Source organism: Chelmon rostratus, chromosome 5, assembly GCF_017976325.1.
Source record: "Chelmon rostratus isolate fCheRos1 chromosome 5, fCheRos1.pri, whole genome shotgun sequence".
In the NCBI taxonomy this organism is placed as follows: Eukaryota; Metazoa; Chordata; class Actinopteri; order Chaetodontiformes; family Chaetodontidae; genus Chelmon; species Chelmon rostratus.
This window is the reverse complement of record NC_055662.1, coordinates 19,645,499-19,668,131: the sequence shown is the minus strand read 5'-3', so window position 1 is coordinate 19,668,131 and position 22,633 is coordinate 19,645,499. Positions and strand designations below refer to the sequence as shown.

At 42.1% G+C, this 22,633-nt stretch overlaps 1 protein-coding gene across 1 annotated transcript; it reads right to left on the bottom strand.

The window, feature by feature from the left end:
* Window positions 1-1,838: 1,838 nt before the first annotated feature.
* Window positions 1,839-16,264, bottom strand: slc1a3a (solute carrier family 1 member 3a). The gene is made up of 10 exons (XM_041936736.1): window positions 16,136-16,264; window positions 15,311-15,654; window positions 14,174-14,311; window positions 7,619-7,823; window positions 7,325-7,367; window positions 6,372-6,640; window positions 6,039-6,272; window positions 5,744-5,938; window positions 4,583-4,717; window positions 1,839-3,826 (listed from the first exon to the last, which is right to left on the bottom strand). The coding sequence occupies exons 2-10, from the start codon at window positions 15,525-15,527 to the stop codon at window positions 3,619-3,621; spliced, it is 1,644 nt and encodes a 547-aa protein (XP_041792670.1). The 5' UTR covers window positions 15,528-15,654; window positions 16,136-16,264; the 3' UTR covers window positions 1,839-3,618.
* Between the last annotated feature and the right edge of the window lie 6,369 nt (window positions 16,265-22,633).

Sequence of the window (22,633 nt, the reverse complement as noted above, 5' to 3'; positions counted from 1 at the left end):
GGCCTATGGGTGCTGTGGTGGAAGAAGTAAATTAGTAATGCTGCTTTTTAAAAGATATTCAACAGCAAGTGAACATCCTTTATCATTAGTGACATATATTCAAAGCCTCAAAAGCACTCATACAGAATGACCCCTTTCAGAGTCTTACTGTATTACTGGGTTATTATTGATGCATTAACATAATAAGCAGCATTATAATGTTGTGGCAGGTTATGTTGAAGGTAACTCAATCATATACACATACACACTAGGCTGTTTTAAAAGCTCATCATATGTTCTGTCCATAAAATCAGTCTACTTAGTAACTAGCAGTTATATAAATCTAATGAAGTTAAAAATACTGCATGAAATGTAGTGAAGTAGAAGTATTAAGTGACATAAAATCGAAATAAATGAATTTAAAATAAGTAGAAGGACCTCAAAAGTGGAGGACAATTCTTGAGTAAATGTGCTTAGTTACTTTCCACCACTGTGTGTATGCGTGTGTTTCTTGTCTGGATTGGTTCATAGTCTGCAACATCGATACTTATGGTTTATATTTTTATGTCAAGGCAATTTTTCAGATCTTGTCTGGAGGTGTTATATATTTTCAGCATAAAGTTTAGAATTAAATCGAAAGATTAGATGAGACTAAGTAGCTATCACAATAAGCATATAAAATGATACAATATCTCGCAATGTGCCCGCAGCGTGATACTTTGCATAAAATATGACACATGTGCTTGATCTGCTCATCTTTAAAGAGGTCTCCTGGCTGACCAGGATTATTGCATGTTTGATGCATTTGCTTTTCAGGCAGTGCAAAGCAAACTGGTTTGAAGGAAATGAAGTCACTGTTTGACCTCAAGGTGTCAGCATCGGCATTTGTTAAATATTACGGGCAATCTGAGAGAAAGTGCTGCGTTTGACAGAGAGACAATAGAATGAGGGGAGCTGGACTGACGGGTTCCTGGTCTGAAGGGCCGATTTCAGAAAGGAAAGTCAGGGTTGGTGGAGGAAAATGAGAACTGCTCTCCCCTCAAGCACCAACAGCCTCTAATGTTACCTGCCTCCACCTACACTCACTAAGCTGCTCAGTGTCTGCACACTACATCCCTCTGGGCAGCTCAGGGGTATGAATATGGCTAATTCCCAGGCAGCTACTCCCTAATGCCTCCTCCTCCTTCTAAGGTCCTCCTCCTTATATGCAAAGCCCTTAATGGGCTAGGACCAAGAGACATCGCTAACTCCCTTGTTCACTATTTGCCTTCAAGAACAGTGTAATGATCTGCTGCCGGTTTATTGGAGGTTCCCAGCGACAGCCAAAAGAAAGTGGGGGATGCAGCCTTTGTTAATTACACCCCACAGCTCTGGAACACATTACATATAGATGTCAGGGAAAGCAGCTCACTAAATATTTTTAAAAGGAAGCTCTTCATTCTATGACTTTCATGATGCGGGCCTCAAACTTTCGTGCTCTGCCTTGCACTTATACACTGCTGTAGTTCTTTAAAAATGTATTTTACACGATGTTATGCTTTCTGTGTACTCTATTTTTACTTTATCTTAGTATTATTATTCAGTGGGGGTGATGTTCTATCCCTGTCTTTAATGTTCATTCTATGTCTTATTTGTATGTGAAGCTCTTGGTGCTGTGGTTTCTTTATGGTACAGCCCTTTGAGCTGCAGTTCTTCTATAAAAGGTGCTGTACACTTAAATTGTATCATAATGCCTGCAAACAAGTATGTGCAAATAGTTAAATGAGAATTTAAAACAATCAAAGACATCTACTTATGAACACATACGTGTTCTAGACTCTGAGTTTAGAATTCACAGATAATGATCAATACCCAAAACAATGATTTCATTTTTTTATTAAAAAAAACCCATGCAAGATAAAAGTACAACTATTATCCACTTGTGTGTGTGTGTGTCTGTGTATGTGTGTGTGTGTGTGTGTGTGTGTGTGTGTGTGCACTCACATGTGTATCAAGAGAGACACCAGCAACTGTAAACAAAGGAACTATTCCATTTCCTCAGGTGTGTAAAGGAAAACATTTGGTCCTTTAAATCAACCAGTTTTGCGTTTGTAAAAGGAACAAAAGGGATTGTTAGTTTGGTCTCTAGGTTTGATAAGAGTTACAGCATCTTTACACACAATATCCTCAAGTAACCCTTTACAATTAGATTCTACAATAAATGTACAGATTTATCTACATTTCTCTATACAAGACCAGTATATTCTGAAAAATCTTCTATACAAAGCAACTTCTATGTAAATGCTACATTTGTTATACTGAACTAGCTCAAATGCAAAACAATTACAGATTCAAGCTAGCTAAAATAAAAGATGGTGAAATCCACGACTTTACAATATGCATTAAATCAAAGGACATTCTCGTTAGATTTTATTATCTAAACACAGCTCAATTGAGAATTTACAAGACTTGAGTATGGTCTAACAAAACTTTAAAATGATATATCCCTGACTACCATTTTACTAAAACAAATATTTCATACTGATGTTTCATGTTTCAACCAAATAATGTTCAGTTCTGTGCCCGTGTTAGAGGGTCAGTGTAAGGGATTGACACGCAATTAGCATTAGAATAAATCAGAACAAAAAATCATTACGATCTTCCTTTTGAAACAGAACTGCATTATTGTCTAGGATAGCAATTTGCCTGGGCCCCGGCAGGTATGGTTTAATTAAATTGGACAGAAATTTGAACAATATTTTTGGGTTTTTTTTGGTTGAAATATAATGGCTTAAAACTTTGTTTTGTCAGTTTTAATGATTGTAATGATTGGTTTGAGGGATAGTTGCCAAGATGCTCTGACAGCTTTGTTTATCTAACAACGGCACTTCCTGGTTTAGACATTTAGGGGACAACAGTATGTGTGCCTTAAAATACATGACATCATTCATCTGTTCAGTTGAATCTGTACATCAAATCACAGAAAATAAAGCCACTGATCTCTGTACAGAAGTTTGTAAATAGACAGCCCTTTTTCCTCAAAGTAGTTGGCCTGGTCAACCCAGTGCATGTGCATGATGTCCAACACCTTTCACATCAGTTTCCAGACAGATTTTTGCTACCATTTCACTAATATTTTTCCATACACAACAGCACTCAAACAAAACAACAGCAACTATTTTAAAGCCAGAAAAAGTCTGTACCAGTATGGGATCTAATCAGCGGTGGTGTTAAGACTCACAGCAATACTGACCTCTAGTGGGTAAAATTAGTCACCACAGTTCTGAGAGAAGTTGGATATGGCATGCATGCCATGGACCACCAGGCTCTAGAGTAGTTCATTTTTAATAGTAAACAGCTGCCATCCTATGGCAGATAAATATAGTACTCTTAGGAAGCGTGACAGCACAACACCTTAGAAAAACAGTGCAACAGTGAACCATTTCAAGTGCGCAGTGCGTCAGGAAGGTCCACACCTCACACCTTAGAGGAAGTCATCTTGGCTGAAATATATTCTAGCTGTAGATACATTTAATTTGAATCCTCCCATCTTGTGTGAGGAAGGTTTTCAAATTAAGAGGAGCTTAGTTAAGAATGTGGTTCAATGCAGCACGATGGTTTGACTAAGAATGTGTGCAAGCTCTAACAAAACTTTGGTCCCTACATCTTCGTCTCGCTGTCAGGAGGCCTCTCGTTCTCGTACTCGTTCTCCTGGCAGATGAGCCGGTACGGCTTCCTGTCCGCCTCCTCCACCACTGAGTTGCCGACCTCGGGGTCTTTTTTCTGCAACTCGTGGCGAGACAGATGTTCCACTATACCTGCACCAATGGAGTCTCCAAGGACATTGGTGGTGGTCCGCAATCGGTCCCTGAAGGAAGACAGAGGAGGCAGTGAGGACAGGAGGGAAAAGAGGAGAGGAGGCAGGGCAAAAAAACACAAAATGAAACAAGACAAAACAAGAGAATACAAAACCCAACAAGAGAGGACAAGAGAAAACAAGAGAAGGACAAAGCAGAACAAGATAGCACAAGAGAAGACAACAGAACAAGAGAGAAGACAAAGCAGCCAACGAAACAACTCAATACAAGAGAAGACGACAAAAAATGTGACAAAACAAGACAAATAAATAAAAGAGGACAAAATGAGAAGACAAAAAAGATAACACAAACCAAAACCAGAGAAGACAACACAAAACAAGACAGACAAAAGAGGATTATTTCATTAATCATTGCCACTGAAGAAATTGCCCATTAAGTCCACTTGCAGTGTTTGTAAATGTGTGTACATAAAAAATATTCATTACGAAACTGAAGGCATAGTTTCAGTCTCTGCAGACAATCTGCAAACCACATGAAACGCAGCCAGTAGATTGGAGGAAGTAGAGCGTTGCACTGCCAACTGAATAAAAACCAGATGGATGGAGGGACCTGGAATGTGAGGGGAGTGTCTCTGGAAGCTGTTCTGTAATCCAGTCAAGAGTACACCAACTCGATCCTTTTTAACCCCGTAAAACCCTCCCGGCTGGAACTTGATTGCTTCATTTCCTCATGATTACGGCCTCTTTATTCCTATTAATTGATTTTAAGTGAATCGTTTTCTAAGATGCCATGTAGTCGATACTTACAGGAACCAATCAACTGCAATGATAAGGCTGATGTCATCAGTGGGCAGGCCGACAGACGTTAGCACGATCACCATGGTGACCAGTCCTGCCTGAGGGATTCCAGCTGCTCCGATGCTGGCTGCTGTGGCTGTGATACTGATGGGAAAAGGTGCAAAAAAAAAAAAAAAGTCTTAAAATTGTTTGAATTTTCCAGAAATCCTTCACTGAAGTGCAACAGTGACAGACATGTCCCAGTATTGACCTCTCGATAATTTCTTGGTAATACCAGTTCAGTTTGTTCCCCTGGCTGATGTATTACTCCCCATCTGTCCCTAGTCAAATAGTGAGCCTGGTGGTTAGAAAGCCATTAATGCTGTCACTTGTGTTTAATGAGGCTTGGACACAGATCACTTGGATTTGGTAGCATTTCTTGTCATAATGAAAGACAAATGCAAGAGAAATATTCTCTCGTACCTCCAAAAACTGATTCAACTCTCAGAGAATGCGATGTTTACAGAGTCCAGTCTTTTTGGGTGCATTTAAAGTGTACAAAAATATGTTGAATTAGATTTAACTATAGTGCTGAAAGTGACTGGATGAGTGGTTATCAGTGGTGGAATGCAACTAAGTACATTTTCTTAAGTACTGCACTTTTTTTTTCTTGTACTTTACATGAGTATTTCCATTTTATGGAAATTTTCCATATCCTTCTGTCCAGTGAAAACGACTTGTCTCCAAATTTGGTGATTTTACATTAGTATTTTTCTGATAAACTGAAGGATTAAACGGTCCCCCACATCTTGAGCTAAATAAACTATTCAATTGCCCCTTGGATGAGCGGAGAAATGCATTGTCAATCTGATGAAAAGTGGAGTTTTTAGAGATACCTGGTTCTCACTTGACAGCAATGCTATAAGATGTGGTAATATATGACAGCAAAATAATGACAGGGACCATTTTTCTGCAGGATAAATACTTTTACTTTTGCTACTTTTACATTTTGCTGATAATACTTGCACACTTTAAGTAAGGCTGGGAATGTAGGACTTGTAGTGGTTTATTTTGTGTGCTTTTACTTTTGCTTCGGTAAATAATCTAAATACTTCTTCCACCGCTGATGGCATAATTAATGAATTTGCAAAAAGCAAAAGTTGAAATGCAAGCGTGCTGTATATCACATACCTGATGGTGAGAATTTGTCCGAAGTTGAGATCATAATCATTGACCTGAGCGATAAAGATGGCTGCCAGGGCTTCATAGAGAGCGGTGCCATCCATGTTTATGGTGGCGCCGACAGGGAGCACGAAGCGTGTCACGCGCTTGTCCACCTTGTTGTTTTCCTCCAGGCATTTAAAAGTGATGGGCAATGTGGCAGAACTGAGAGAGGATAGAAGGGGAAGGGACAGGATGAGACAGACAGTTGCCTTGACCTTGAGCTTTCTTGTCAGTCTGTGAAGCTTTGAACGCAGTCACACACCTGGAGGATGTTCCCAGGGCTGTGATGAGTGCCTGCAACAGCCCAGCGATGAAAGCAAAGGGGTTCTTCCTGGTGATGATGAAGTAGAGCGTTGGCAGGACAACGATGGCGTGGATGAGCAGCCCGCAAATTACTGTAACTGTGTACATTCCCAACTGGCCACCCATGACTGAAATGTCCTCCATCTCCGTGATCTTACCGGCAATCAGGAACAAGATGCCAATAGGGGCATACCTGAGGATCAATGAGCGTTACAGTGAATTTGCAAATGAAAGGTCCATCACTTCATTCTGCAATAACTCTGTGCGTCCATGCATCCCTCCTGGTACTTACCACATGATAATGGCGACTAGCCTCATGATGGCTTCATTGAGACAGTCAAAGAAGTCCTTGAGGGGTTGTCCCTGCTCCCTCATGCTCCCGATGATCAGCCCGAAGCATATGGAGAACACCACCAGGCCGAGAGCATTGATTCCATTAACCGACCCCGGCACTGGGATCATCTCCTCGTGGGTTATCTCCTTGCTGTCATTGAGTGTGAACATGGTGTCATTCACTGTCATCGTCACATGGACTACTCTCTTGCCGTACTGAGTCTTGAACTAGGTTTCAAAAGGAAAAAGGATGATTTAAATAGTGATTGATCCCTGAGGCAACAAGATTTTATAAATACTTTTATTCAAGAAAAACATGTGAGACTCGGGGTCAGTAAAGATCCTGTTAGGTGTATGTAGCTTGTTGTATATGAACAAAAATGTCTGCTTTAATGAAATCTGAGCTCCTGCAGTTCCTGCATTACCATGTGGTACGCAACATTTTCACCATCTCAGCAGAGCACCTCCCTCTGCCTAAAACTTGTTGGAATGAGGAAGTGGAAGTGGCACTGAGAGAAGCCCTCGTTAATGACTCAGCTGTGTCACATGTAACCACGGGAGGATAACGATTGGATCGTTAGGTGCCCTTTCCTGTCTGAAATGATACTGTAAATCCTCTTCCTCTAATCTTTATGTTGGATCTCAGATGAGGATGACATCTGATGTGTTTTCATATATGTGGCACATTTAGGTTTAATTGCTGATAGTGTAAAGTTAATTTCCAGTGTAACAGAGATCTCTAATGAGCAGCGGAGCATATAAACAAAAACACATAGAAACCCTGCACCGGAGCGGCTTTAAACAATAGACTCATGTGCTGATGATAAAATGCTAAAGTGAGATAACTGAGAAATACAACACTACATGTAGCTGCAGGATGAGGACAGAAAGAGGATGTGGTGGGATGGTTACCTGTTTGGTGCAAGCCTCCACAAGGTTAGGAGGAAACATGTTTCTGGAGAACAGAAGAGGTAAATTTTTTGTCACGAATCAAATTATAAACACATATCATTTAAAAACTGATGCACTACATGCAGTGTGTAAAACAGCAGTACATATTAGCACCTGTATCTGAATGTTAGGGGGCAATAAACAGGGACAAAAAAGGCAAAACATAAGGGATTATAAATTCTGATTTTGTTGACCGAATCAGTGTACTGGAGTCTTTTAAGAGTGTGTTCAAGGTGCATAAATGTGTGTATGTACCTGATAAGGTCCAGGAAGGCATCGGCGGGCCTGACCTGCTCTATCTTCTGCGGCTTGCTGAACTCGTCCTTTGATCCTTTTCCGGGGTGAATAATGAGCACCATGATGATACCGATGATCACAGCAATGACGGTGGTGGTGGTATAGTAGACCACTGCCCTCATACCCATTTTACCGGAAGCACGGCCGTCCAGAGCAGCCATGCCTGAAAAGGATATAGGATATATATGTTAATGTATATCAGCACTACAGGGTTTGTCCTTTAAAATAAGTAGATCTCCTGGTACCTGCGCTCTTACATCACAGCAGGGGCTCCCTGTAGAGGGAGCAGCAGCACTCTGAGCATGTAGTGCTATAGGCAGCTCCATGGCATCATGTAAATTAGCCTGATTACCAGTCACTGAACAGTGTGTATGGATGAATAGTTTCAGTAATTCATTTGCTGTACACACAACAGGTTTTCAGTGACGCGCACTAAAAAATGTTGCTCAACACAATAACAGAAAATCAAAATGATGCAGACACATAGTAGCATCAAGATCAGGAGAGTGAAGCAATGTTTCATATAGAGTGGAATAATGTCAGAATTAGGTTAATAACGTCTTTGTTGTTGTTTCCATATGTGGAGAGAAACATCATCTTCCCTCATGCCACTCCATGACTTAGATGCATGCATGCATAGATGTGTCATTAACCTCTGTCCCATGCAGTTAGCCTGGGAAAGTGAGCTGTAATTACAGGTGGAATACACCCATCTGGATTATCTGCCTAACTATCTGTGACAACAAAGAGCAGCGAGAAACACAATCTGACTGTGACCTTTACTAGTGGAAAAACCACACCTGCTGAACAGCACCCAGGGGTTCATCTACTATACAAGCTCACATCGGAAGCAAAGCTGAATATTCATGCACAGATATTATTTTCTAACAGCTGTAGGGGCCAAAGGCTTCAACCCAAAGCAGAGTTGGCATCGTGCAAATCGCTGGCTTTTATTTGATCACACAACAGTGCTGCATGTCCTCAAGTGTGAGGTTAGTTTGTTGTGAACACAAAGAGCAGAGACACGTCAGTTACAGATTAACAGTCTGACCCTCAACTGAATATTAGCCTCTTGAAGAAATCTGAACAGCAAAGATGTATCTGTGCTCTGTGATGAAAGATGTATGTGACACGAGGCATGTAAAGCTCAGGCCAATGCACAGAAAGCAGCTGTGAAAATACAACACAGCCTGACGTTATATCGAACAAATGTGGTGCAGCACGATCCAGAACAAACAGATAATGATCAAGTTACAAAGAAATACTTTGCTCCCTGCTATGTCTGCTGAACTCTGAATGTCTGTAAAGAGGGTTGGATGCAATTAAATTTACCAAACCTAAACTATGTGATGGGATTAATTTAACAGGCCTGGTGAAAAGTCACAAATCGATTGCAGGTTTTATTAGGAATATTTTGAAGAAAGGCTGGTGCCCGGAAGCTAAACCGCCCTCCACAGCTTTAATGGCATTAAACAGACTTTATAGGGATAACGGTTGTAAAAAGAAATGCAGCCACTGGATACAGACAAGCTGCCTCAAAAGGCGTGACGGTGGCGCTGTCTTTTCAAAGTGTCACATCCTATTATGGCCATTATCTTCATTCAGAGCTGTACAAGGTAAAGCAGGCTTTGTGTGATGGGAGATATGTGTGTTCCCTTTATATGTGACACTCTGACATTGTGCATACCAAAGTGTGTGTGTGTGTGTGTGTGTGTGTGTGTGTGTGTGTGTGTGTGTGTGTGTGTGTGTGGGTGTGCATGGGTGTACCAACTGCCCCTGCTTTGGCCCTCTCTGTTCCTCTTGTCTCAACACGCCCAAGACTTAGGCTTTTATCCAGTTCTTTTTGATCCTCTTCCTCCCCTCCTCATCGTTCGCTCCCTGATTCTCCTCTCCTGAATTCTTGACCTCCTTCTTTCTACCACCCCTCCATCACCGCCTCTTGTTTCAGGGTGCCCCCTCGCACCCCTCCTGGCCTCCCTCTTCTCTTTTTCTTCCACACTGATCTTATTGCCGCAATCCTCTTTCATTGCCACCCTTTTCCTCCGAACCACCCCCCGGCTTCTCCTGCTCTCCTCCTATTCCTTTTCTGACAGCCCTGGGAAAACTTGTTGACTTAGTCGGCCCCGCACGCACACAATGATCCCCGGCTTGTTGTCCAGGCAACAACGGACACAGCCTCACCAATTCCACCCTTTCAAAAGAACCAAGATTGAAGGAGAGCAGGGAGAATGACTTTCTTTGTCATATGGGGAATGTTCGTCAAACACAAAAGTAGACGTACTTTGGGGGGCGCAGGACGTAGCAACTGCAAGAGGTCGGTCCCGAGGGCAATTAAAATCCTCTGATGCTGGGCAAAGATTGACTCCAAAGTTTTAGCAAGACCTTACTCGAAAGTCTGCAGTCAGTAAATATCTCCACACGTCAGCCTGAATAGATTTTACTGAAAATTAATCTGCTCTGATCAGTGGTTCCAGCCTGTCAGATGTGTTGATTTGTTTCTTTTATTAGTCTTATATGGTGCCATACAGAATATCTTTTGATTCTGGAGTGCTGCTTGGACCAAAAAGGCAAATTGAACACGTCACTGTGGCCTATACGATGTTGTGACCTGCACTTTTTCATTGTTTTATGACATTTTATCAACAAAACAATGAACTGATTAATCAAGAATTGTCAGGAATGAAAATAGTTACAGCATAATACACAGATACAGATTAGTGAAGCTGCTTCTCAATCACAGTGGTGAAAATGTCTGAAGTTTAAGGGGATGAGAGATCCTTTAGCACAGAAATTGAAAATTGTTTAGTTTTGTTTTTTGACAGGTGCCCAGAACAAGCTCTTCATGTTTAGATGAGATGGTATTTTAGGATATGGTTAACATTCTGAAGTCTCTGCTCAAACGTGCACTTCACTGGACTCATGAAGAGGATTTTTGTGCCATTCTTGAGGTGCAGAGGTGGAAAATAAAGCAGCAACATCTCATGAGTCCAGCTTTAATGCACTTTCCCGTGCAATACTTTATACTTCTACTCGACTGCACCTCTGCTCTAAATGTAGTGCTGTCTCTGACTTGATTTTGGATACTGACATATTTGAATAAGGTTTTACATGCACATGCAGTAAAATTATAGTTTCTGGTGACTTTTTGACTTCAACCAAAGCCTAGAACTAGCACCACCTGGACATGTGACTTTATAGTAATTTAATATTGCAAGGAACAATTTTATATTTTAATTCCAGTCACTTCCATACTTTTACAACTTGTCTGTAAAATTTAGAACCCATGAGTTGACATTTATTTATTTATTTTTTGTTTCTATTTCGTTACTTTTATGTAACAAACTAACAAATAATCTGAGCAGTTATTTACTGTCAGTTTTCATCCTCCTTGACATTTTTTTCCTGTCTTTGCTCCTTGTCCTGACCTCCCCCTCGACTCCCTCCCCCTCCTACATTCATGCTCCCTTTCCAGGGAACTCCCCCGTAATCATCCTCCTTTTCCTCCTTTTACAGCCCACATCCCCTCTCCCTGTCCAGCACTTCTTGGCTCTATAAATACTCTGTGGTGGACTCTCAGCTCTCTTAATGAAATGCCTGCAGACAATGTGGATTTTGCAGCAAACACATGGGTTAATCTGAAGTGTGTTTGCATGCATGAGAGGAAGAAATGTTGTTACGGATGAAGATAAATGAGGGCCCTGCACTTTCTCAATCTCTCACTGAAACACATGTAATTCTCATAATCCTGGATCCTACCTTTCAGGGTCTCTCTGGACTCTGCTCAAACTTTATTCCCGATTAAGCCTCACCTTTAGACAGGCTCAAAATTCAGAGGCAAGTCCCTTTCAACTGGGACAGCCCATTTCACATAAAGGCACAATTCATCTGAGGGAGCATGACAGTTTGCACAGGGGCCACGTGTTTACAGGAAAGAAGCCATAGAAGCTCTGATGCTTTCATCCTCTGACATATCTCAACGCAGTGCTCCAAGTCATGTGTGCAAGTACATTTAATCTGCAGGACCTCAGTTCTGAGAGGAAAGTTGGTCAATCCAGCCTGCAGTACGCTGTGGGAATAGAAACATAGATAAACGCACGGCTGAAGTCTGTTGAAATGCTCTTCAAGATCAAGAGAACATGTTGTCCTCTCGAGTAAAATTCGGCCTCTTGAATTAGTTTCCAACTGAGGTCATCGTTTCAGCAGAAATCTGACAAAAAGTGACTTTCAATAACATACGATGAGTCACAATTTTCAAACACTGTGTTCTCCAGCTGTGTTGCAGATGTTGTGTAACATACTGGCCAAAAAATTGTTTTGAGTAAATCTAATAATCTAATAAAGTATTGATTCTCCTGTTTGTTTTGAAAGTTAAAATTCCTCTAAGACACTGAGTTGTAGCATGTCAGCATCTGCGTGAGGGCATGTGTGTCCACACAATGTGCAGGTGTGTGTGCTTTGGGGAAACAGTTACATTTCACAGCCACTGTAATAACCTAGACCTCTGACCTCAATCTACGCGACTAAATGTCTGACAGACTGCTGATGAGCTCCATAGAAAATGTAAAATTACATGGAATTTGTACATTTCAATGTTGCAATAAGAGAAGAAAGAATAAGAGCTAAAACATCGTAATAATTTATAGATGAATATCATCTGATGTGCATCCTTTCACGTCAGTAAGGAAGTCCAATCAAGTTTGCAATGAGAAGAACAATGATGGGTGTGACCTCCTCACTTATGACACACTGTGACAAACAGGTTTCACAGTAAAGAGGAGGCACCAGTGGATAATCACAAGTTTCAATTCTATACAGAAAACCCGATTTCATTTTAAAACTGACTATGGGTCTGGAATGACAATGTGCTATTAGTATGGTTGATGCAGATAAAGTCAGCTCAAACTGCTGCTGTTGCACAAATAAATTGCATAAATGCACAGCGTAGACATGTTATTATGTTGTAAATCAAGTTGCACAATCACATTACTCAAACAGACAATAATCAATATCAAGATGGGACAAACGAGTGGCAGCAGTAGTCATATGTTAATTGAAATTTTCTGGTCTAATGACACGTAACATCACATCTGATGACTTGGATAAGGGCACATACACACACATGAGAAAGGAGCAGTGTGACAGATGACTCGGCGGCAGAACAGCACTCTTTGTTGGTTTCTACATGTTGTAGCTGTGGCCATGTGACATGATGTCAGAGGATGCTGATGTTACGCCCCGCTGCAGCACAAAGCAGGTTATTATCGGACAACGCGTCTCTCTCATCTCGCCAGGAGGCTGGCTTCTCGCCCCGTCAATCACTGCTCGGGGACCGGACGTTTGGGTCGCCTCAGTCGCCTCTGACGACCAGTGTTTTCGGAAACTCACATGTTCCACATCTCTGTCTATACTTTTACTGTCACCGCAGGCAGAGGCTCTGCTCAGTAACAGACCCACAGGCCTTTGGGAGAAAACATCCCAGCGTGTCTGACTCAGTTTCTGAACCATGTCAACAGTGACGAATGAACTCACTACATCCCTGGATTAGAAGAGAAAACCTTGGTGTCATGTGTTTGTGTTTTACAGAAATACAGGTCCAAATGCATTTGGGCCACAGAAAGTACAAGATGTACTGACTGCAAACTAATCCAGTCCACGAATTCTGAATTCCTTTTTCAATTAAAGCATAATAAAGCTGGGACTGCTTTGCTCGTGTTGTGTCAAGCTCGAGACCGTTACAACACGGGTCAAGCATGTGATTGAGAGCTGCGCTGTAAGTTCAGGACATATCTGCCTCTCTCCTGCTCATGAGATCACCCTAACCTCGTCCACCACCGGGCCCAAAGCTAACAAACAGCGTCGGCTGAACAAACAGTTGGCTCGCTCTGCCACTCATGACGTACATGTTGATCGGTGGAGCCGCAAAACAACAAACAGCACTGTCACTGGTATGAACGTTTTGCACAGAAAACACATCTACCTGCAAAACATGTAGCTAAAGCATGTAAGATGTAGCTTAACTTCAGGCTGACTGAGATACAGTATTATGGGGTACAGCAGTAGAAAGTGGATGGGGTTATTTCCACAGTCTAGCTTAATATGAAGACAGCTGTGGAGGCATGTTGAACACTCAGGCATACAGACATGCTGCAAATGAGCAGGTAGAAGAAAATGTTAGGGTTCCTTCTGATATTAGGAGGTGCAATAAAGTGCTGTGTAAGTTGTTAAATATAAATTTAGAACAAAACAATGTCACACAATCTTGAACTGTCAGTGTCTTCGCTGTTTGTGCTTATTTTAGATATCTGAGGTACATTTTGAACTAAAAATAACTGATGACAACTGAATAGATTCACTGTAAGGCTAACAGCCACTGGAGTGCAGTGTGTAAGCCCTGAGTGTGTCCAGCATGGCCACATCTATTTGTTAAAGTCATTGATGCAATCAGTAAATAGATTCCAAAAAGAAGCTAAGAATACCATTGTGTCGAAATCTGACACATCCTGATGTTCATACCTGTGATGAGACTGGAAACCAGCAGGGGCAGCACGAGCATCTGAAGCATTCTCATCAGCAGTTCTCCGGGGAAAGAGAAGAACTTGATGTCACGGTAAGACATTTTATAAGGCCGCAGGGAAAAGCCCAGGATTATGCCTGCAATGGAGAGCACATGTGGAGGAAAGTTTTTTTGGGTTAGATGAGACATCGAGAAAGTCCCAGATTTTACACCTGTAGGCAGATTGGATCATATTACTGCAAAATGTTGTATATTTCTGAATGGATATCACCAGAATGATACTGACAACTTTCAGAGTCCCAAAATAGCACCTGAGAGCGGAAACATCTTGTCATCTCTTATCACATGACTGCCTTGCAGCCTCCTTAGAAAATGAGTCCTGAGTTCACAAATAAAACACGTAGGACTCACACTTTGTCAGGAATGATGTATTTGAGGTGGGGCTGGACAGCAAAAGGTTAAAGATTGTGATGACATGATGATTGCCGGGAATGCTCGTATTGATGATGAAAGAAACAAACATTTGCATTCGACAGGAGGGGAGGGGGATAGACGCTGTTGTGATTCTTCAGACTAGCAATGACTGTGCAATGACTGTCACTTCTGCCGAAAATGTGTGCAGAAATTCAGCGTCAGTGAAATCTATTCTCTCTACAAGCTGTTTGTCCACTGTTGCGCTACTCCACCAAAAGACCCAGGTGGCTGAGCCAGCAGCTTGAAAAACAGCCTGAATTTAACAATCAATCAACTGTGTTTGTCGTGGCATGGTGTAATTCTAGCAGGGCTGCAGATGTGCAGGAGGTGGGTGGGCCTGGCTCACTTCCAACTGAGTACGATTCAGAGGTTAATGGCAACAAGTCAAGGGTCAGCTGCAGGGTCAGATAAAGGCCACTCTGCTGTTTGTCAGAGTTCCCACTATTCTCTCATCTGGTGAGTTTGTTTCAATTCTTTTCCTTCTTCTGTCCGGCTACAGGGGTGTCAGTCACCCCAGACTGATAGATTGTGAAAATCTGGAGCCTTCTTCTTTACAGGTTTGAACAGAGGCGTGGAAAGTGGTGATTGATGGAGAGGAGGGGAACGACCAAAGCCTAAACATCATCTAAGTTACCAATAGAGTTCAGTGTTTTCTCACTTACCAATGATGACAGCAGCGATGGTAAAGAGCACAAAGGCATTTCTGATGAAGAATCCTTTCACGTCATTCTTCGAGATGTTCTGCACTCTCTTCCTGGCCAGCAGCGATCGGGACTGGATCCCAGCTCGGATCTGGTGGAGACCACTGCGGGTCCTCTGTGGGTTCTCCCCGTTGCTCTGAGTCATAGCTGGTGCAGGAAACTCCAGTTCTTCTGTCATAAACGTGCAGGAACTTGAACTCCTCTCAACTGTGGCGGAAAGTTCGTGAAGGTCTTGCTGATTCACTCCTTACCTGTTGCTCCTCTTCCTCCGTGTCACACCTCTCCTTTGGTTACAAGTGTCCTGGCTGACAGCGAAGAACATGTTGTAAAGAGTTAGTGGTGTGAGAAATGACACACACTAATAAAGGTTCATTACTTTATCATTTACCAAAGTGCAATATATAATGCATACAAAGTGGCTTCATTACTGCCTTATTCGTATTCGTATTACTCTTCAACAGATACTCACCTGCATATGTAGAAAATGTACAGTATTGACAGTCATGCAACCCCCCAAAAATGCGTTATAAAACCTAAACTCCCTCTGTCAATTGAATGCTGTACTCCATGAGTGAAAACCACATGTCTTGCAACCAGAACTGTGAAGGCATGCAGACTTCCTCCTACGTACACTCGCGTAACTACATCACACGTGTACAGTTGGGGTCTAATAGTTATTCTGGTACTGATTCACAGATATCACGCTCACACGCATGTAGCTGCACACAGATACAGTAGCGGACATATTAAATAGTAAAAGTACTACAATAGAAGTTGTTTCTGTACCTTTAGACTTGAGCAATAACTTCCTTTGGAGTAATGTCTCAGTTTTTTCTGGGGAAAAATCGGGTTTAAAGCTCGATCAGTGTGAGAGGGACAGAGGAGCTCTTTGGCTGTGAGCTGGTTGGTGTGAGCAACCAGCAAAAAGAGGAGAGGAAAGAGGAGAGGGGAGGGGAAAGGGAAGGAGGGGGCGGTGGCGACGGGGATGAGGGAATAAAAGAGCCAGTGAGAGAATGGAGGCGGCGCTATAGTAGAAGAAAAACTAGGGTTAGTCACTCACACAGTATGGGCTTGTGGGGAGGTGAGGCGGGAACTAAAAAAGTGAAGTAATTTAGAGGAAGGGGGTGCATTTCGGACAGAGGGGAGCTTGAGGAATAATGAGCTCTCCAAGCAGGAAAAAGAGAAAGAACCTTCTTGTTTTTGTCCGTCCTCTCAGCCCCCCTTTCAAATGGTTTTTCACGCTTGATAAGTTCAGCCTGATTGGAGATTCCTGTGGCGAGTGAGTCAACAGAGAAATAAAAGTCTTGCATCCATCAAGAAAAACCCCAAAAATATGGAAGCGGATTAGCCTTTCATACATTTATTTTGGCCGACGTCCAACAGACACACTCATCAATCTCAGTTTGCCTTATTTTGCTGCTTTTAATGCTTTACACATTCACACCATACAAAGTCCACTACCTTTCTTTCATGAAAAACTGAATCTTTAGATTTGAAGCTAAACAGAGGGTAAACATTTACCAAGAGCCGGTGATGCAACTGGTGCTCTGCAACGTTCGGCTATGAAAGAAACAATCTCTGTAAACAGTCTGGAGATTGTTGGGGGGGGTAAGCTGACGGCTGTGCTACTGGGGCAGCTGGGTGTCATATAAACTTAATGGAAGGACGACAGCTCCACGGAGGATGATGCAAACATGATGACCTGGAGTGCAGTTTGGCAGCAGCCAGGAATTCACGGTTTGCTGTGTGTTTAATGCTGAGGGCGTGTGTGGAAATGTGTGTGCGAATGTGTCTGAGAAATGAAAGTGTTCGAGAGAGAGAGTGAGCGAGCGAGGCCGAGCTGAATTCATCCTTTCTGACTCATACCGAGAGAATCCGTGCTTGGCAGGGATGTTGTGAAATGTTTCAGCCATCTATCTGCACACACGCACGCACGCACGCACGCACACACACACACACACACACACACACACACACATACACACACACACACACATACACACTGTATCTCATACTTCATATGACCTGAGTAAAATCATATAACCTCTGACTCTGGCATGTTTGTTATATAGAAAGCAGAAGAATAACACTGCCAACAGATTTCTAGATAGAGTTTTGAATATGTTAAAACTGGCAGCACTTGCATGAGTGTAAGGGAGAGTTCACTCTTAAAGGCAATACATTTTTTTCCTCTTGCCCAGAATGTGAAGAATCCATCCAGATAGTTTGGATTTGCTGAGCTGTGAAGATAAACGCTGCAGACTCTTTTGGTTTGAGGAATTCAAAGCACCAAAAAAATTCAATTCAGCAGTAATATGTTTTATAGAATGACACAGTTACTCACGTCCTTGTTGTGAGCAGTGTCCTCCCTAGAGATGAATAGTTGGCAGCCACGCTTTGATAAAAGGAAGTTTGTAACAAAAACGTCCAAAAGGTCTGTGGATCGTTGTTAGTGAAGGTACCTGTTGAGCATTGAAAATTTATTTTTTTTGCCACTTTGATCACGACAGACCAAATGTCAAGGTGATGGACACTGTAATCTATTACTGACTGGGTCATATTTTGGCAAATTACAGTGAAATTTTCTTTTAAATCCTATAACTGGCCACCCTAGCCTTGATTGTTCATGATTTGAATTTCATGTTCATGAGTACCTTTAAAAATTAATTAAATACTTAGATGGCTGGTCTGCTCATTTTATATAACACTGATGAGACAAACTGTATTTGTTATTCTACTTTACCATCACCGCTACAGGGATGCCAGTTTCAGTCGATCAGTCCACCTCTTTGGTCCAGACTGAAAGATCTTTTGGATGGATTACTGTGAAACTTCATTCATGGTCACCACAGGATGAATCCTAATGATGTCACGTGGTGCACATGAGGCATCAAGGAAAATGACCCAAATCCAGACAATCAGGCAGACAGGAACACTGCAGTGGTACATAGGCTTACATGCAAAGGCAGTAGGCCAACCGCTGATGGTCTGGCTGTTGGTTGGGGACTACTGAATACCACAGCAGAAGGCTGGCTACTGGAAAGCAGAGGCGTCATTAATGATGGCTAATGCCTATGGCTCAGGGCAGGCAGACAGCTGATGATCCAGCTGGGCGTTGGTGGGGGTGGCAGACTGAACAACACAAAAGACTGAAAGCGGTTCTGGCTTATGGTCAGGAGCAACACTGGGCAGCAGAGGATCTGTGGCACCAGCACAGAGATACCCCCTGAAAATGGCAAGGAAATGAAAGATGGCTGCTGGCCATTGGGTTGGCTCCTCATGTTTTCCATTTAAACCTCACAGGGTTCAGGAGATATACAATCGGGCGATCCAGGCTGGGGGCTCCTAGACTGAAAAGGAGGCCAGAAGCTAGTCAGAGGAAAACAGCAAATCCTAGGAAACACCAAGGGCATCTGGTGGACAGGTGGAGAACAGCAATGACCGTAAAGGCTCATAAAAATGCTGGTGGATGTGGGAGTGTGGGTGAAGGAAAGGACACAGTGGCAGAGAGAGTACGTCCATGAAACTTGGCACTCATGTTCCCCACAGGGTGGATTTTACTACTTTGGAGATCCCTTAACTTTTTATCGAGTGGCATCATGAGATTAAAATTTCAATTTCAGTTAATGACCAAATAACTGCGAAACTATTGAAATTCCCACAAGCCTCACCTGTACTTTGTGTTTAATGCTAATTGGTGTTAATGTTAATCGATTAATGTTCTTACACGCTAAATTAAGATGGTGGCCATGGTGCATCAAAACTGTGAACATGTTAGTATGTTGACATTAGCATTTGGCTCACAGGTGTTTACAGATGTTAGATTAACAGCTGGAGTACTCCTCGAAGGGGAGACACTTCATTTCATTTCAATTGCACACCTGTTTTTGTTTTTTGTTTTTACGGACTGACCTTTGTAGCTGTCTGGCAGAGACATAAAAGGACAATTATGGGATCACACAGTGCAGATCCAAATGTTTACAATCAGAGAACAAATACTTCAGTAATTATTTCAGTAATGATTATTCATAAAATGGTGGAGCAACAGGAAAGCACACAGTTGTGAAATCATTACTCCTGTGAGACACTTGGATAGCCAACATTAGCTTTGAACAAACAGCCAATTACTGTCTGAGCTGCAGGGGGAGAGAACATGTACTGTGTTACAATCTAGCTCCGCCTTCCCCTGGGTCTCAGAAACATTGAACAGCTTCTCTCAACGCTTCAGTCTGAGGAGTTCGGACTGAGTCACGGGCTCATTAGTGCCTGGACAGGCTATAATTGTCAGTGGCTGTCTTGTCAGGGCTGCAGATCTATTTATTTAGATGGAGAGAAGCTGATGAAAAGACTGTTATTGTATTTAATTAGATTTAACTCATTATTGGTGTTATATCTGATCAATGATGATGTCCTTATCATAGAGAATATAACAGATGTAATCTCATTCACTCCACTACCACTTATTGTGTCACAAAACACAAGCTGCAGCATTTAAATATCAGTTAGCTTCTCTTATCACGACTACATTTGAATCACACTTTTATGGAGGAGCGTGAACATTTTTAGCTTGTAGGTCAGGTCATGCATTACTTGCATGACCTGACCTCTCCCGGCTCAAGGTCACATGTCTAAGTATCCTGCGTGGTGCTGCAGCACGGGCATCATAAAATATCTCTGCCGTTTAAAGTAAAGTCTGTTTACAATAATCCATTTTTACTTCCTGTTCTTCTTTTATTCTGACAAAGCTAACTAAGTATACTTGATATCCTCTGCTGATGTAATGACATGTTATACTAATCATATAGCAGGTAAATACTCTAGCCTCAGTATCAGAATCCTGTTGACATGTATCTGGTTCTGGCCACTTATATACAGGTATACAATTTAATGCAATCCAATAGATCTGCCACAAATTCTACATTCAAAAAGATCATTTTTTGTTGGCGCTGTCACAGAGGGGTTAATCAACTTTATGTTTATTATTGATGTCATCATAAGTGGTGGTGATGTATTGGACTGGGTTATTAAAATGAGTTTTGATTTTCCTTCCCCCCTTTGTCTGTAAATGGGACTGGCTAAACTTTAGAAACTCCTCTCAATGCAATGCTGTCTAGTTCAAGGCAAGTCAGGTAAAGCCAGTTTTATTTTTACAGCCCAGTATCACAAATCACAATTTTATGGGGTTTATGGGGTTTATGGGTAGAATGTGAGCCCTTTGACCTCCATCTCCACCGTGGAGACCTGTGAAAAAGACAGACACAGAAGAGGCAAGCACAGTATTTACACAGAAGAAAGCAAGAAAACTTGATAATAGCATTCAATGTAGATGGAGGGAGAGGCTGAAGTTTCAGAGAAGTCTGACTGTGAGGAGAGGAGGAGGAGGAGGAGGAGGAGGAGGAGGAGGAGGAGGACCAGAAGAAGAAGAACTAGTCAGCAAGAGTGAGAGTGACACACATAGCTTGGCGGCTTGTGGGAAACAAAACAAAAACAGCAGAAAGGCTGGAGACATGCAGTGGTCATCAGAAAGTTTATCATTTGTTTGTTGATTTCTCGTCAGCAGGACAAATGCAGACCAGAAGCACTAAAGATTTGCTGAGACTGAGACCGGGTAAAGGGTTCAAGGGCCTGGGGTATCAAAGGATGAGCACTTTTTTTTTTTTTATCTTAGATTAAAACAGAGTCAGATATGTCTGTGAAGACTCCAAGTCATCCAGGTCACAGTGCTTCAACAGGCTTTACAAGGCAACTGGACTTCCTTGAGGTTCTAGAAGATGTTTCACCTCTCATCCAAGATGCTTCTTCAGTTCATGAACTGAACCAGCTGACTTCTTTTTAACTCTGGGGTCAGATGTGAAGCACCTTAAAGTCTGAGCTGACATTGATAGGAGGCCAATGAAGTTAAATCGGTGTTCTGATGTCAAATTGTCTGGTTTTAGAGAGTCGAACTGCAGCATTCTTTATGTACAAGGACTTGCACACAGCACACAGTGAAACATTCCAGTAATCGAGTCTGGATGAAAACGAAGGCATGAATTAGGCTCGCTGCATCAGCCATGGACAGAAAAGATCTAATTTCAGCTGACACCGGTGATTTCTTTAACATGCTGATCAAAGGAGAGGGGCGATCAAACGTTGCACAAAGATTCTTGACTGTTTAATTTACTGACTGTTCTTGGATCAAACTGGTGTTTATATCGAGCAAGGCCAATGACAAGCATTTTAGGTTTAGGAGCAGGAAATCACATCCAGGGTTTCAGAACGGATAAAGTGTCATCAGCATAGCGGTGGAAATACTGATACTTTACTGATGTAATGTTATTACAGGAATCACACTGTGTTCTTTTAGCTGGAAAATGTTATTTACGACTTCAGAAAGTTCCGTTTCAGTGAAATGAAAGCAGAACTGCTGTCGATTAAGGGGGCTAAAAGTTGCTGCAACACGACTCTTTCTAATACTATAAATAAAATACCGGAAGGTTCGAGACTCCTGGAGCGAGGTGTGGTCTCTTCAGCAGGGGTTTAAGCAAAGCAGTCTTACTGTCAATGGGGACAGTGCCAAAAGTAAGTGATAAATAAACAATATTCAGCATTGTAGGTCCCAGAGATGGCTAAAGATTAGAGTTTAGCTGGAAGGAGTCAAGGAAACAGGTAGATGATTTCAAAGCTGAAACCAGTTTAGAAAGAGTCTCAACATGTGTCTGAGACTGGCTGGCACCCAGCATGTGAAAACTGTAAGACTGACTCTGCAGAGGTAGCTGGAGATGAGGAAGTCATCTGGTATCTAATGACGTCTATTTTACTGGAAAGAACAGCTCAGTGATCATGACAGGCAGCTGCTTTGGAGCCAATTTAGCTAGCAGTGTCAAAAAGAAACCTAAACTGAGTTAATAGTTACTGATTAAGCAAACAGTTTGTTGCTCAGTACACTCTCATGCCATGTAAGACTGAAAACTCCCTGTCTTGATTCATGCCATTTATGTTCCTATAAATCTCCTGCAGGCTTGTGTAGCAAATGATTCATCTGTAAACCAGGGTGTAGACTTCCTTCATTGTCTGACTTTGGTAGAAAGAGGCGCAACTGAATCCAGAAGGGTAGAGAGAGCTGTGTTTCAGTAACTATGACAGTGTTCAGAGGGCTCTGCCACGGTTACCATGATGATATGTTCACTAAGTGCACCTACATTTGCCAACATTACAAGGACAGCCAAGCGTCCCTTCAAATCTAATTAAGGCAGATACATCTAAAGGTTCAGTGAATGATGAAATCACTCGTAACTATCTTTT